Source organism: Helianthus annuus, chromosome 9 (assembly GCF_002127325.2).
Source record: "Helianthus annuus cultivar XRQ/B chromosome 9, HanXRQr2.0-SUNRISE, whole genome shotgun sequence".
Taxonomy (NCBI): Eukaryota; Viridiplantae; Streptophyta; class Magnoliopsida; order Asterales; family Asteraceae; genus Helianthus; species Helianthus annuus.
Genome location: NC_035441.2, coordinates 34571456 through 34588166, shown reverse-complemented (window position 1 = coordinate 34588166; position 16711 = coordinate 34571456). Strand labels below are relative to the sequence as shown.

Sequence of the window (16711 nt, the reverse complement as noted above, 5' to 3'; positions counted from 1 at the left end):
AGGCACCACCTTGACAAAAGGCGCCGAAGGTTCTTCAGACGCACCCGCACCCGTGGTATGCGGGGGTGACGACGGAGCATCAAAGATGGAGAAATCTTTATCTTGAAGCTCTGCAAAACAAAGTCAAATAACCATCAAAACACAAGTTGTGCGTAACACTTGAGACAAGCTATACAACACTTACCAACAGTAACCGCAGGTTCCTTTGGTGTCGGACCAGTCCTCTTGGACTGCAACCTCCGACGTTTCGGTCCACCGGCACCAGCGACCGTCTCTTCTACTTTCCTCTTCCCAACAACAGACTGCGAACCCGCAGCTGTACCCAAACCCTCAAGGGTATCAGATACTATCACATAATCCATGTATCTACGGAAAGGAGAGTAAGAGATACCTGCCGCCTGCGGCACCAGATGAGGCACAACAGTGACCTCCGGTATTTTCTTTTGGCGAAAGCGCACGCCTTTCACCACTTGCCTCTTAGGCACACCCTTCGCGTCAGGGTCCCCTAAGGCCCCAAGATCACCTGCATGGAAACCATCCAAAAGGCGAGTTAGTGAAACCATTATTGTTATCACAAGTAAAAAGGATTCCTAAATATACCTTTGCCTCGCGGCAACTCAACTGCCAATGCGGCCTGAGTAGGCACCCGGAAGTTATCTCGAATGATGACATTAAACTCCTCCTCGCCATCCGCACAAACAACTGTTTCCACCTGACCCCGGAAATCCTGGGCAAACATCCTCCATAAGGGAGCATCCTCTATTAGCAAACGCACAAGTCAGTAACGCATACGGGGATAAGAAAAGTTAAACAAATGAACAGTACGTACCACCACTTTTCTCCCGCACCACGGGCTTTGACTTCTTGTTCCTCCTTGTCAGCATCATGCGCAACACCCACAACTGTGTGTTGCTCAGCTTCACCCATTCAATGGTCTGCAACCGCGGAAACCACTCCACCGTCTTCAAACTCGGGACTGCAATGGTCTCTGTTATGATCGTCTCGGTCACATTCCGAAACGTCATATTTGCAACAATTGCAGCAGCTTTGATGTAAAAGAACTTCATTTTCCACTTCGTCATACCCTTGGGAGGAGTCATCAGTTTGGGACTACCATCTCGTTGACGGAAAGAAAAGAACCCCAAGGATACCGTCATTTGGTAAAACCGTCGGAAATCTCCAACAGAAGGCTCTATGTCAAGAGCACGAAAGGTTGACTCAAAATTTCGAATCCGGATCATACCCAACGGACTCAGTTGAGAAATGTGGATCTTGTACCACTCCAAAACCTCAACAACAAAAATAGTCAAAGGTAACCGAGATTACAGTCACCAAAAAAGTCTGCCCACATGGTAACATAACCGGCCGGAGCATCGGCACCGGTGTCACCCTCCGATGGATAAAAGGCCCCATATTCTGGGGGCATTTGGACGTCAAGAATCAGACGATCAAAGGACTTCTTGGTCCATTTTAGCACCGGTAAACCACCACCGGCGGTTCCCCCCCCCCCACCTTCTTCCTCTGCCACCACCGGCGATGAAGGCTCCGGGTTTTCACCTTCCACATTATGTGGACTTGATGGTTCAGCCATCAGAAATGTCGAAGAAACGAAAGAAAGTGAGTGGAAAAACTAAACTCAACCTCACCGGAAGTTCAAGAAGTATCGTCGGAGAAGACAAAGAAATGTTCTCTCACCGGCAAATTTTTGAAATTTCGAACAAGTGAGGGGAAACCACGAACGGTTTCCCCTTATATACCCATCGCAATTAATAAGGAGGGAGAAAACGAATCATCACGTTCAAAAAGAACGAATTGCGCGACACCACGTGTCAAGCGCCGTTTCCGCTGACGGTTATCACGCGCGCGTGGCCGCCCACGCGCCTGACATAGGAGACGTTTACACTCCTTGCTACAGTGCATTTAATGCCTCGGGAAGTGCAAATGTCCTTTCATTTCAGCACATGCCAGAAAATCTCACCAACTTCCACCAACTCACACGTGCGCTCAGCCACGTATGCAACAAAAAGCGACTACCTTATCCAATTACAAGCGGCATGCGGTTTCTCTGGTGCCGCACCATAACCCATACCGCATGTCGTTTTTTTTACATACCCCTAAAAATAGGCAAAAATATATATCTCCACACTATAAGGGGGTATAATACCTGTCCGCATTACCCACGAGCACACGTGGAATATGCGGAAATGACACACACGAGCCCGTTCAGGTGTGTCAGATACTCAGAACCAGCATTGTTCTTTGGACTGAACCGCATCTCAGAAACAGGTAAACCGCATTGCCTTCATTCTCTTCAAGCTTCAAATCCCTCCTGTCCGGTTCACAACCATAGAGGGTGCATGAACCCCTTCTTTAACAAGAAGAAGGAAGGGAATGTACAGCGCACATCAGCAACCCTGACTCCTGAACCTTCAAGAGCCACATCCGAGCAACACACCCGTTTCGAGCGAATATGGGAATGCAAAACCACAGACACTCATGAGTCGCTGCGGACATAACCATAGCTTCCGCAAATAGTTGTTACGGAAGAGCCACAACTAACTCCACATCGAGGAACGAAACTACTTCAAGGAAAAACTCCTCGGTATTGGAGCGTGAAGGAAGGTGCCTAAGGAAGAGATGCGGACAAGATCCCCAATGATCATACGAGCCCTTGTCGAACAACAAGCGATCGAACAAACGGTAACAAGTCTGCTTATGACTTTGTTACCCTACTTGTAAGTTGGATAGAATAACAATGGTAGGCACTACCATGCCTATGATCATGTTTATTTGACCGTTATCCAGAATCACATTGTTCGACCAAACATGGCCAACAATGACGCAAGTACCCAACGTTGTTCCCACAACCGTGGCCAACAATGTCAAGCAACGAGGTAACCGCAAAGGACGTGCGGTTACTAGAGAGCTAATGGGAAGAACATGAACACCCCACGAAAGGAATCATCATTAGATATCTAATCATAGGAGCAGCATGCTCTCTTCTTCATTCACCACTTCAAAGGTTGGTTCGAAGTTTGTGCACACCTTCAATCACCATCTCAGAGATTGGTTCGAAGTTTGTACACTTCCTCCAACTAATTCCCACAGTTGGTTCGGCACACCAACAGGTGGCAACCAGCCAAAGGCTGAGAATTTCGCATCAGACGAAACATTTTCACCGGTACGAAAGAGGCGTCAAATGACCCTTCCAGACCTCCAGCTTGATTTACAAACAGAGAAGACCATCCACATGGTCTAGGATCTTCTCCAGACTCCAAACTACCTTCTAAACACCATAGTCCAGTACTCCTCCCACATACAACTTGCATGTGGCAGCAACACTAGACTGGGGGGACTTGAAGGGGTATGGTCCCAGATCTCGCGTCAGCATCGACCGCGAGTGACCATTACCCTTATCAAAACCTCCACCAGCCAACAACCTACTTGTGCCCATGCGAGAACGCGTCGACACAAGGGTTGAATCCAATCCATCTAGTGATGAAGGAGGACTTACCTGGAACATGAGAACGGTAGAGTGATGCGACATAGCATCACATCTGATGTATGAAAACGGAAGTATTCACAGCGATGCGGCCTCGCACCGCGTCCAGTGAACACTTCTATCAATACAAGGAAACTGGATAACAGCAACAGTCACCACAGGCGACGATGCGGCCAGCACCGCATCTCGCGTATTTCTTGATCACAAGCAAGAGACGCGATAACATCAGATGTTACCGCAGGCAGCGATGCGGCCCGCACCGCATCCTATACGCTCAACAAGTGGGACTGACACCACAGTGCAAGTGGAACCAATGGCAGTCACCTGTCAGGTCTACGTAAGCGACAGACTGACGTGGCGTCGTCTCCCCGGCCGACATGTCTGACACACCTGCAAAGGTGCAGCTTGCCGTCAGTCTATCCATCCACCTCCTCCTTCACTCCTCGGCTATAAATACCAACCCCAAACCAGGTTTGAGGTATCTCTTCACAACTCTCTCACTACTACTACTATCTTACTTTGCTTCTCAAGCAAATTACTGATTCTCACGCCGGAGAGTGGTAACAAGGAGCACCCCCCACCCCAACCTCATTGTTACGAGTCACGGTTTGTTTCCTTGTGCAGGAGATCAACCCACCGGTGATCCAGCCAGCGATCCTCGAGAGGAAGGGATTAACCCTTCTTGACGAGACCAGTGAGTTAACTCTGCCCGGTTAACCATTGTTTCATCACAAATTATTATAGCAGTGAAGTAGCATGTCTTTATTTATACCCAAGCGAACATTTGAGACAATTATTAGTGACAATTCATTTAATCCAATTTTTATTTTCCGAGCTGCGGTTCAAACAAACTTTAAACTACTCAAGATTTTCCAACTTTAAATTACTCGTTCATCACTTCATTTTTTTTAGCTTTTTTCTTTAATCTCAATAATTAGAACATAAACACAAAACTAACTAATTATTAATTATTATTAATTTTATTATTAACTTGTATCAAACTATATATATATATATATATATATATATATATATATATATATAAAGTACTTTATATTTTGGTTTTCAATTTAATCAGTTATTATTCTAATGTTAAATTGGAGTACTATTAGTTTCAAGAAAAAAGAATCTAAACAAAAATGTTGTAGAATATAATAATACTTACACTGGCTCCTCACTACATGCACAATTTTACATTTTTATGTGCTGAAAATCAACTTTAATTATACCCTGCCACTCCACTTTCCACCATCATTACAAATTCCAGTTGTTTTGTGTTTTCCTAGACGTCCGTTGGATTTTTTTTCTTCATGCTCTTTTTAATGATGGTTTATTTACTAAAATGCCCTTCAACATCTTCTATGAATATCATCATCTTCACAGCCATCTCCTATGAATGTATACTTACACAGATGGGAACAATTTCTTGGTGAGCTTATTTCTACAGTCTTTTTTTTTTTTTTTGCTGTAAATGGCGCCCTGACCAACTCGTCGGAATAAAGAGGATTATTATTGCATAGTCCAAAAGCTCAGAAAATCAATCATAGGTTCAAATAGCTTCAAATAAGTGGTTACAAAGGAAAAAGTCTTAAAGCCTTCAAAACAATAAAATCGTAAGCAATTTGGGTTCAGCTATGGGTCACCCCATTCTCATCATCGCCTTATTTCAAAATAATAAACGGTGGGGCAACACCCATATGTTTTTCTGTTTTCACTCTATAGCTCGAGTGAGAACAAACAGTTCAAGCAATTAACGGATAACAAAAGAACACACTGCTACTGCGCCGCCGCCACAGACGGCCGGAGCCGCCGGCAACGACGACCCAATGACCAAAAACTTCAGATTGAGACAACATAACAAAAGAACAGTTGTTTAAGAGAACTGATGTTCAAGTCACAAACCAAACATCTAAAACCACCGACTGGAACCGTACAACGTGATACTGTACACAACAATAGGTTCAGCAAGACTAACACGCCGCCGCCACGGGCGGAACCGCTGGGAAACAGCGGACCAACATCCCAAAAGTCTAGAGGAGATGTTGAAGAGAGAGACAAGATGTTGAAGATGAAAGCTAAAAGGTTTATAAACCAAAAACAACAAAATAACACCTGTCTAAAAGGACACATGTTCCTGCTTAAAACCAAACACGTAAAACCACCATGTAATGCAGCCCCTAGTATTGAACTAAACCACCTTACTGCTTTGTAGAGCACATGTTATAAACCACTATGCAACATGGAAAGCGAACAGTACAACCTCTAATGCACCCAGATGTTACAAAATTAGAATATATAATAGGGTAGCTCAATGCAAGTTAAACCATTTACCAACATTTTAATATATTATCAAGAAACATAAGTAGAAACATAAGTTATCATTTAAATTAATAGTAATGATTTTACCAAAAATTGAACTATGTATTGGAGGGATGTGTCAGGCCAAGGTAGTAGTGCAATACCAAGACAACACTCAAAGGCCCCAATAGCAAGCTATTATGATGGGCTTTTTTTCATAAAAAAAAAAGATTAATATCAAGTGGTCCGATGGCCCACGTATCAGATATTAAGATATTAAGATATTAAACTGATAAAAGAGATACTACACTTGGTCTTAGCCAAAAGGCCAAGAAAGATATGCTTTTTTAGTTATTGGGCAGCTGTTACTGTAGGCAGACCCTTTATCTCTATTTTCTTCAATCAGCCAATGTGGGATTGTGAGATTATTTTAGTTTTTTCCTTTGGTATGTCACTTTAACAATCTACCAATACAAGGGTAAACTAATACAGAATCCGCAGCATCAGAATACAAAGAAATTGTGATATTACCATTTTCATTTTTTTTTTTTTTTTTTTGGTGAAGAAGCTAAGAGACATTATTCACTCTTGTTACTCGTGTATATAATAATCATAGGTCAGTTTAATTTTTAGTTACCATACTTTCACAATTTATAGTAGTAATAACATTTTTCACATGGATTAGTGTCTCATTAGATATTAACAATTTAGTATGCTTATCATCGGTCTTTGACATGTTATACTTCCATTCTGTTATGTTTGTTAAACATAAGGCACCATCACAAGGGGATTGTAAAATTAAAGCATTGACTGCAAATTGGAGGGGTGCGCCAGGCCAAGGCAGTAGCTAGGGCTGTAAACGAACTGAACGTTCAGTGAACAGTTCGTGAACCGTTCGGCGGGAAGTTCGCTTATGTTCGTTCAATTAGCTTAACGAACGAACACGAACAAAAAATTTCGTTCGATAAGCTTAACGAACGAACACGAACAAAGGTCTCGTTCGTTCGACTGTGTTCGTGAACGTTCGGTAATATGTTCGTTTATGTCTGTTCGTGTTCGGTTTTTTATGTTTATTTTTCTAAAAGTTTTTAATGTTTTATTAATTTTTTACTTTCCCCATATGTATTATTTTCCTCTCTCTGGCCCTCTCCCTCTTTTGATATCACGCTACTTGCTTATCTCCAATCGATTGAACCCAATATTATCCATCCCTTCAATCTTTAAATGGTTATATTTAACTACTTTCGTTGTGTACAATGTTTAAGATTAAGGGTGCCTTTTTTTTTATTTTCAAAATTAAAGTTCATTTGTGTTTGTTTGTGTTCGTTTACGTTCGTGGTTAGTGTTCACGAACTGTTCGCGAACAACCAAAATTCCTTAACGAACAAACACGAACACAAACTTCTGTTCGTCATGTGTTCGCGAACAGTTCACGAACATCCAAATTTCCTTAACGAACGAACACGAACATAGCCTTGTTCGTGTTCGTTCGGTTCGTTTACAGCCCTAGCAGTAGCGCAACACCAAGGCGACGCTCAAAGGCCCCAATAGCAAACTATTGTGAAGGGCCTTTCCACATGAAAAATAAGATTAATATCAAGTGAGCCGATGACTCACATATCAGATATTAAACTGATAAGAACAGATACTACACTTGATCTTAGCCAAAAAGCCGAGAAAGGTATGCTTTTACACCTATTGGACTGCTGTTTTTATAAGCACTCCTTTCATCTTTGTGTTTTTTACTCAGCCAATGTGGGATTCAAAGACACTTGTTTTCCTTTGGCTTCTCAGTATACAACATATTATTGCCTATAGATACTAGCTTTTTTAGATCATTAACGGTTCACTCAAATTAAATAATCCACAACCGCGACATGTTTGTTCATATCTAAGTATAAAACAGTGACGGAACCAGAACGTTTTAGTCAGAGGGTCCTCATAAGGTGGTTTTCTTTATTGGATACAATTACAAGGTCAACTCATGTTTTTGTTATAAAAAACTCGGATTTTATATTAAAAATCTAAGGTAATCAGAGGGTCAACGGACCCTCTTGAACCCCCTCTGGTTCTGCCCCTGAATATGAATTAAAAATTGTCCATTAGAGGACAAGCAAAATTATCTTTTACACACATCAGTTAGGGAAAACTCCCACTATGACAACTTGATTTTCATAATGAGCAACTCCACTAGTTACTCCAGAATATTGTAAATTTTGGATTCAAGAATGATGATAACCTAGGCTTTTAATCAAGATAACAGTTAATCTTAGCATATTGAGCATATTATTGGACCCTTTCCAAATCAGTTAAAAGAGCGCACCGAACAAGCTACTGCTGAATGCGATAAAAATCGTTTTCCTTTATCCTCTTCGTCCACCGATTGCTCATATTATTCTACTGAGTTATTAACTGAAACTTAATCGACATTTTGCGCCAAACCTGGTATAGTGTCTTAGAGTAACTAAACATCAGCGCCATGCATTCCAGTGTCCGTTATACGTGTAGGTACCAACAGGGTCTTTGGCTAGCAGTATCCAGGAGTGTTAAACGATCCAAGACGTCGAGGGTTCAAGTCCCATGACGGAAATGCAGTAGAATTAAAAGTAGATTAGATTGTTGTTAACAAACAAACAAACTTGTAGGTCAACGCTGTATACCCAACCCGGGCCCATGTAAGCCCAATATAGATGGAGTCCATAAAATGAAGCCCATGTTCCATAAAAATGCATGCATACAACACAACAAGAAATAAAATCACAGATACAAACTATCTATCACCTTCTCCAGTCCTATGTATCTAAATTCTTGCTATCGAACTACATACATTTGAAAGAAACAAACTATTAAAAAACCTCAACTTATTTGTATATGGAGAACCGAACTTGACGAATACAGGATATAATAAAAGCCGTGTGTCGACCTAATGAGTCGTTGGGCCATCTTCTTTCAATCAAACTTCACTGACGAGAACAAGTAATGCACAAACCAGAACGAAGAAAGGAACCCAACCGTGCCCGTGGCTAGCATGATCGCTAGAACCATCAAGAGCGAGTAACCCAGGTACAGTGTAGCCGAGACCGGCCCGCTCAAGCTCTTAAGGTCGAAAATAAGATAGTTTATCGAGTACAGGAAAATGTACAATGCAACCGAGCCCGATGCAAAGAAAGATTTCCACCACCACTTCCAGTCCTCAACACAAAGATGCATGTAGGTCAAGACTAGCGACACCTCAGCACAAACGACGACTAAAAGAATCAAAACAACGAGTAAGAACCCGAAAACGTAGTAGACCCGACCCATCCAAATGCTGGACATGATGAAGAAAAGCTCGATGAAAAGCGTGCCAAACGGAAGAGTCCCTGCGCCTAAAACTAAAAGCCATGATGGGTACTTTTGCGCTGGGATTTCACGGGGGATTTGATTGGTTCGAACCGGGTACTCGATATGACCCGCTTTCGCACCAAAGTAACCGCCAACAAACGTTAAAGGAACCGAAATGCAAAACCATAGTAAAATAAGGATGACAAATAACGAAAACGGGATAGCACCGGTGCTGTGGGACCCCCATAAGAGGAAGTTTAAGGTAAAGAGGATTAAAAACGCAATACCGGGGAAGAAGCACGAGACTTTCCACGTAACCGACACCCATCCTCTGTGATCCCCACAGAATATCGTCCGCCACATACGCACCGCAACGTAACCGGCTAAAATTCCAAGAATCATGTAGAAGATTAGCATACCGGTCACCAGCGTCCCACGTGAAGCCGGTGACATGAACCCAAGAGCCGCAAACATGATGGTCACAACCGCCATTCCGAGAATCTGAACCCCGTCTCCGACCATTACACATAAAAGCGACGGGTTACCAGGAGCCCGAAAAACATCTGCCACAACAAGCTTCCAACCCGATAACTCTTCGTTCATCTGGGCTTGTGCTTCCTTGTCTAACTCCTCGTAATGAGTCAAATCGCGTCTAACCGTTCGTAAAAAGATCACGAGAACGATTCCTGCTAAGAAAGTGATGACCATAAGCGAGTTCAAAATCGAGAACCAGTGCACTTTTGCACCCTCCATTTTTAAATATGCGTCCCATCTTGACGGCCACTTGATGTCACTCTCGACAAATGAAACCTCGTAAGTGAACGCCACAGGCTCGTTTTCCTTTATAGTCACGCCAACGATGTTTTCCTCACACGTAATTTTAGACGGGTATTTCCCGTAAGTTTCCAATTTCTTTAACGAGCCGAGATTATGCCGAACGCTGCAAGGCGTTACTTCGAATCCGACAACCATATATCCCGGAACATCATTCCCCGATTTCCCAATAGACGGGATTGCCTCAGTTGCATCTCCGGTCCCCATTACGCTCGCCACATTCGTCTCCTCATACTTATGAACCAAAACCTTAAACTTCAAGTGGTTATAGATATAATAACCTTCTTGACCTTTGATCCCTATCGGATACCCGGTCCACCTTAAGTAATAAGTATCCCTCTTCATGTACCGAATAGCGGGTAAGTTATCAAGCATCACATTCACCTGATAAATCTCATCAATCCTATTCGTTAACAGCTTATACTCATCACCCGACAACGGTTTCGTTTGACAAACAAAGATCTCGCTTTCGTTTTTAAACATCTTGAACTTATACGGTGAGTTTTCGATCCGATCACCCATCAAAAGCTCACCAAGATTCTCAGCACTGTCTTTTACACCCTCAGGGGGTTTACAGAAGGGTAAACTATAATAACTGTAAGGAATTTCTGTATCTATTGAAGTCAAAGAGTTGACTTTTACAGATAATGGATCGCCTACTGTATATTTGTGTGGGTAACTACCCGGAAGATAAAACCCATGACCCAGTTGAGATATTAAGCAGATTAACAATACCCAGATCTTGAATTTATCAAAAACTTCCATACTGAGTGATGTTTGTGTCGGATCTGAAAACCCTAATTGGGAAAAAGTGTAAATTTATTGTGCAATTGGTAAGAGTATGTAAGAGATTGAATGCAATTGGTAACAAGTATGTAATTAAGAAAGGTAAAGATGAATTAAAAGGTGAATTAATTGTAATTTAGGAATGTGAAAGATGATGATTGCAAGGAGATTGTACTTACCTTATGGAGTAAATTAGGGCTTGGAGAATTGGGGAAGAATTGGGTCCCTTTTACTGATTTTGGCTGAATTGTCTGGTATATAAATGAAAGTGACATTGCGTTGGATGTCATCAACAACGATTTTATCAATTTTTTTTGTTTTTTTCTTCCATCTTGTTGTGATCAAATAGTTAGGTATTTTATCAAGTTGTTTTTTGTTTATTTATTCCATCTTGTCATCAAATAGTTAGGAATTTCTATTCGAGTTTGTGAAGGGATTTTCAGGAGGATGGATTGGTTTTATTTTAGGCAAGTGTTAGGAACTTGGCTTTTCTATTTATTTAGGTGCTCTTTGCATGTTGTCGTAGCTCGGTTTGTCTGCATCATGCGTTATTGGTCCTTATTATGTGTTTGCAAATTTTTAGATATCAGGCAATACGGAGTGGGCGGCAAACCGCCGCCAACCTCCTTTGCCGCTCGGTGAAGATGGAGAAGCGGTGATGGATTGCCGATGCGGGGAGAGGGAGGGTAGGAGAGAGAGGGGGTATGTGGGGTGAGCTCCATGTCATCTCAACCAATCACACCTTTTTTTAAACCGTTTACCAATTCATGAAGTGTCTAACAATTGTCAACACTTTTGAACATAATTTACCACTTTAACATGGCACACTCTCATTGATTAATTTTGAAGATTACCACTTTCAGGTGTCTAACCACTCCCTACACTCTTATGTGAACAAGTACGTGTTAAACCGATTCAATATAATAATATGATCTTCAGATTAAAAAATCTAATACATGAAACTAAATATAAAAGAACTTATAATTATGTGATCGAGATTTGTGTCCCAACTTGAAGCATCCAGATCCATAATTCCAGTATATAAATAACCCAAGACTTTTTTGATGAAGTGATCCCTAAGCAAGTAAGCATAGGAGAGAGTAAAACACAAGGTATTTTAGGTGGGAAACCAAACAAAATGGTCTAGATGCAACCAATGGCAACTAAATTTATCTTTTTATAATACTATTAACTAGCTTACAATCCCGTGTATTACACTGGTTGAATAACGAAAAATGTAAATTATAAACTTATATATAATCCTTATTAATGAAATGACTTATTTAGATAAATTAGTAAAACAAAAGAACAGTTATATTTTCGTTACTTGTACATGTGATTTGATACTTTATTAGTAATTATTGTTTATAGGCAAATTGGATTTAAATAATCCCAACTTGCTCAATTTGGCCGATAATAATACCACCTCAGTTATTGGCCGATAATAATCCGAACTGGTCCATTTTTGGCCGATAATAGTCCGCCGTTAAAAAATAGCTTAACGGAGTTAAGTTTTTTCCGAATTACAAACCGATGTTTTATGGATTTTGATCAGAACGAGGATACGATTCGATTGATATAAAACAGACTCAAGGTGTTAAACCTGTTGATTTTAGATTCAAGTGGTTAAAACCACTAAAACATAGGGTCTCAAAAAGTAATTTACTATTAATTAAATTTGAAATTATAGGTTTGGTCTCTAACTATATTAAATAATATCATACTTATTATATTATTTGATACATTTATATTTGTTATAGATAATTATTATTTAAATTTGAATTTAGACGTATATCTCTAACTATATTAATTAATATTATATTATATTATATTTTGTGTATAAAATTAATATGTAATACTATTATTAAAAGGGAGGAGGCACCAGAGAGTGATACGTGTCCAAAAAAGATTTTTGTTTATTAGAATATAGGAAGATTGGAAGATTTATTATTCTTGAACGACAAAAAGGAAATTTACATTAAAAAGGAGATGGTTAGAAAAAGCTAAGCAGTCAATTGAGAACCAGATTTACATAAACGAAGCGGGCTTTTCATCCACTCGACCCAAGAAATATTTACTTTTTTCTTTTCATAGATTTTTTTAACGGTTAATTTCTTTAATCTTCTGTCGTCTGTGACTTGAATCTAAGACCTTTCCTTTTTCAATCTAATTATTTTTAAAAACTTTGTCTTTACCAATAGACCACCACCTCCATTAATTTTTTTTCTATTCATAACTACTATCCAAAGAATCAAGAAATGCATCCTAGAGTCAGAGTCAAAGATGAGCACAGCCTTCAAATAATTGGCTTTGAAAATAGTTTCATTTCTAGTCTTCTAAATAACCCACCACATAGAAAGTATAATCCCTTCAACAACACTATCTTTATTTACTATATAATATAAAGGATCTCTTTGTGCTTCATTGTAATATCACAAAAAGTAAGATATCTAATACAAGTTTTTATGTGTAAGATATGTATCAATGCATGAAAATAGTATTTTAAAATAATAAATAATTCAGTCAACAATAATAATTATAGTTATAAGTAAAATATATGAATTAAGTTTGATTTTATAATTTTAGGGTCAATTGTTTTTAATACAAACAAAAGAGTTTAATTTGTATTTTACTAATTAATACGTAGTATAAGACGTGAAGTGAAATCAATTCAAAAGGGTTTAATTTTTTTACTTTTAACTACCTAACTGAAAAAAGTAACCCCAGGATAAGGGTATTCCCGAATGAGGTATATTTGATTTTACCAAAATAGAAAGCTACGCAAAGCATGTGTTACGTTTTTTATATATATAATGTTGTCATTGAGAAGTGTTTTTAACATATTAAAACACGACGCATGGTACATGTTAGGTTTTCATTAGGAAGTGTACAAAAGATCTTGTTGACAAAATAAAAAACTTAAATTTTATTGAGAATAAAACGAGAGTTGCTGTAAAAAATTTTTTAATAAGAGATTACTATATCAAAATACGGCTTGTAGTATCTTTTCCTAAAACTTTAAAGTAATGAAAATTTCAATTTGAATGTTAATTAAAAAAATGTTGTTTAAGAGCACATGGCTTGAATCGCACTTGGAATAATCTCACTTGAAAGTGAAACGGTTGTAAACCCACTCAAAATTGAACCAACTTTGGACATACTATCTCTTAGATTTCCCCAAAACTAAATTATTTTAATCTAATATAAACTTATATATTTAAAATATTTTACTTAATAAAAATTAACTAAAATATTATCAAAGAATAATAAATTATGAGGTAATTTATCGTATTTTTAAAATTATATATTAAATTGTTTTAATTAATTAAAGAAAAAACTTAAATAACATCAAATAGTAAACAAATCAATAAATAATTATACATATTAATTGAAACTGTTGATGAAGAGTGTTTTAATATTTTTTTATTTATTTTTAAAGTATTTTATTTTTTAATCCTATTTTCAAGCATTCATTTATTTTGAAATAATATTTTATTTACCATTTATTTTAATTTTCTTTTAATAACTTGCGTTTGTTAATTTAGAAAAATATTAAATTCACAACAATGTTTTTTAACACTACAATATAACTTTTATTGGAAATGGATACTGTATTGCTGGTGTACCAAACCGAACCGAAACCGACAATGAATGGTAATTATTATTTTGAAGTATTTATTTATTTTTTAAAAAAATATTATTCGTCATTTATTTTGATTTTTTTCTAAAAATACGTGTTTCTTTTTTCCAATATTGTGATAAAGTTTTTTTTGAAAATAGATAATGTGTCGCTAATGTACCAAAATGTATCGAATCGATTGAACAGCATCTGTATCTATACCGCTATTTATTTTCATTGTTTTTACTTTTCATAAACTGGCACCATATCGTCATTATGCCGTAACATACCAAATGAACAACATTGGTATCGATACTTGTATTCATTTTTATGGTTTTCGATTTCGATTATTTTTAGTTTATACAACTCTGTCTGCGACGATATATGAAAATGATATAAATATTGTGAAGATCTGAACTAATCAATACCGTTTGAACATTGGTTTCGGTGCCTATGTTCATTTTGGTCGTTTTCAATCAAATGATTTCTATTTGAAGTGCATGTGTCATATCAGTATTGTAACGAACCAATCCAATGCTCGCAATAATGTACCGCCGCAATGCGCGGTCAAATAACCTAGTTATAATATAACTACTCAAAAATGGTTGTTTATTTTAATTTGCTGGAAATATAATCAAACAATACAAAGAACAGAAAGCTTAGAAGCTATTTCAGAAATAAAGAGACGAATGGAGATTTTTGTATGTTACGAACGAAGCTGGGGAGTCCTTTTATAGCAGCAGCAAACAGTCGAATCATGGCAAAGAAATCAGCAAAGATCGTGACTAGCAATCAACCGTTGATTGAGGAAACCCATATAGAAAGAAAGCTATACGACAGATGAGACAAAAGAAGAAAACTTGAACCCTAAAGCATGTCTCGAACTCTTCTACAGAAGCCTGGAGTGTGACAACCCTCACTAAACCAGGTATCCGTACGACTTAATTAATAATTAATTGCTGCTTAATTACTGTGCTTAACTGAAATTGTGGATGAACTGTGTCTTGGCTGTTGATACTTGTACATACTTGCATCATACTCTATTTACCGTCACTACATTATTTACATGCTGAACCTTAGTGACAAACATGATGCACAAAAGCACAGTAACACTATGAACGGATAACCTATTGAACATGCTGATAAAGGCCTGTATGAGCCAGAAATGATTACTACACTAGTGGTGAGTGTAGGGATACAAGGGTTGTAGAACTGCATCTCTAGGAATAAGTTACAATGACTGGATGTGCCTAAAACATACAGTAAGCACAAAATTCAGCACATTAACCAAAAATTCAGCATTTGGTTAACTAATAAAGTGCCAAAACATGAGAAAAATATTACTAGACACTTTCCAAAGTGTCGGGAATAAGTTGTGTCACTAAAAATGTTATTCACGACACTTTAAAGCTTTGTCTAACGCTTTAACGGATTATTATCCAACCGAACAACCGGACTATACCCGGAACATGAAAATATTGTCATTAACATTATTTGTCTTTTTCTGAGCCAGTTAGGGTCCCTGAATACCCTAACACCCGCCATAAAGCACAACGCACAACTAACCGGGTTAATCCCTAACTTAACTAATCTAACCTAACTATAAACTAACTAACAGTTGAAATCCAACCAAGACCCCCCCTTGGCCGATTTCGGTCACATTGTGACCATAACTTGTACCATTTTGATTATTTTATTTTCCTTTGTCCCATATCAAAGAGACACGAGGTCTATTGGATCTTAACTCAATTTTTCCCTATAAGTAACAAGCATTTACACATTTGATCATTCTCATCTCACAACTCAACACAAACACTCCCTCTCTCTCTCTCTCTCAAAGGCTTCGGCCGAACAACCCCCTCTACATCCATCCATCTTTCGATTTCCTTCATCACATTCCAAGCTCACACAAGCATTAAGGATCACGTATAAGAAGGCTTGGTGCATTCGGAGCTCAAAGGACCTCACTCTATTGCTTTTATCCTCTCATTTTGCGCCTAGATTCTTCCCTAGCCTCGAGCTAGTGGTAAGTTACTATAATCACCTTCTCGAACTATTTGGAAGTGGTTAAAACGATATGTAACGGTTAAAACTCGTAATCTTACAAGATGACACATAAAAGTTTACTAAAAATGCTTGTAATGATGGTTAAAAGCGTATATGTTGTGTAAATCTTGTAGTATTTGAATGGTGTGATTATTTGGACCCAATCTATGTTGTGGTAGCTCGGATCATCATTTAACCCGGGTTGGTCATGATCATGGATCATGACATAAGGTTGTTTTGGAAGTAACAAGGGTTAAAGGGTGAAACTCTACCACACACGAATCATGAACTTGTGTAAAAGC

The 16711-nt window shown here is 38.5% G+C and overlaps 2 protein-coding genes, 1 non-coding gene and 1 pseudogene across 4 annotated transcripts; all 4 read right to left on the bottom strand.

Annotated features, from left to right (window-relative positions):
- Positions 1-333: 333 nt before the first annotated feature.
- On the bottom strand, positions 334-1510 carry LOC118482024. The gene is made up of 2 exons (XM_035977448.1): positions 830-1510; positions 334-759 (listed from the first exon to the last, which is right to left on the bottom strand). Exons 1-2 carry the CDS (start codon positions 1239-1241, stop codon positions 572-574), a joined length of 600 nt encoding a protein of 199 aa, XP_035833341.1. The 5' UTR covers positions 1242-1510; the 3' UTR covers positions 334-571.
- Positions 1511-5929: 4419 nt separating this feature from the next.
- Positions 5930-6141, bottom strand: LOC118482418 (annotated as a pseudogene).
- Positions 6142-7287: 1146 nt separating this feature from the next.
- Positions 7288-7485, bottom strand: LOC118482407. The gene has a single exon (XR_004868447.1). It is a non-coding gene; the product is annotated as a U2 spliceosomal RNA (small nuclear RNA).
- A 1011-nt stretch (positions 7486-8496) lies between these two features.
- LOC110877406 (transmembrane 9 superfamily member 11-like) lies at positions 8497-11075 on the bottom strand. 2 transcript variants are annotated; one of them, XM_022125540.2, is made up of 2 exons: positions 10924-11075; positions 8497-10755 (listed from the first exon to the last, which is right to left on the bottom strand). In XM_022125540.2, the coding sequence occupies exon 2, from the start codon at positions 10721-10723 to the stop codon at positions 8750-8752; it is 1974 nt and encodes a 657-aa protein (XP_021981232.1). In that variant the 5' UTR covers positions 10724-10755; positions 10924-11075; the 3' UTR covers positions 8497-8749. The 2 variants fall into 2 exon arrangements, with proteins under 2 accessions (XP_021981232.1, XP_021981233.1); XM_022125541.2 differs by having other exon boundaries at positions 8497-10746; positions 10924-11060.
- Between the last annotated feature and the right edge of the window lie 5636 nt (positions 11076-16711).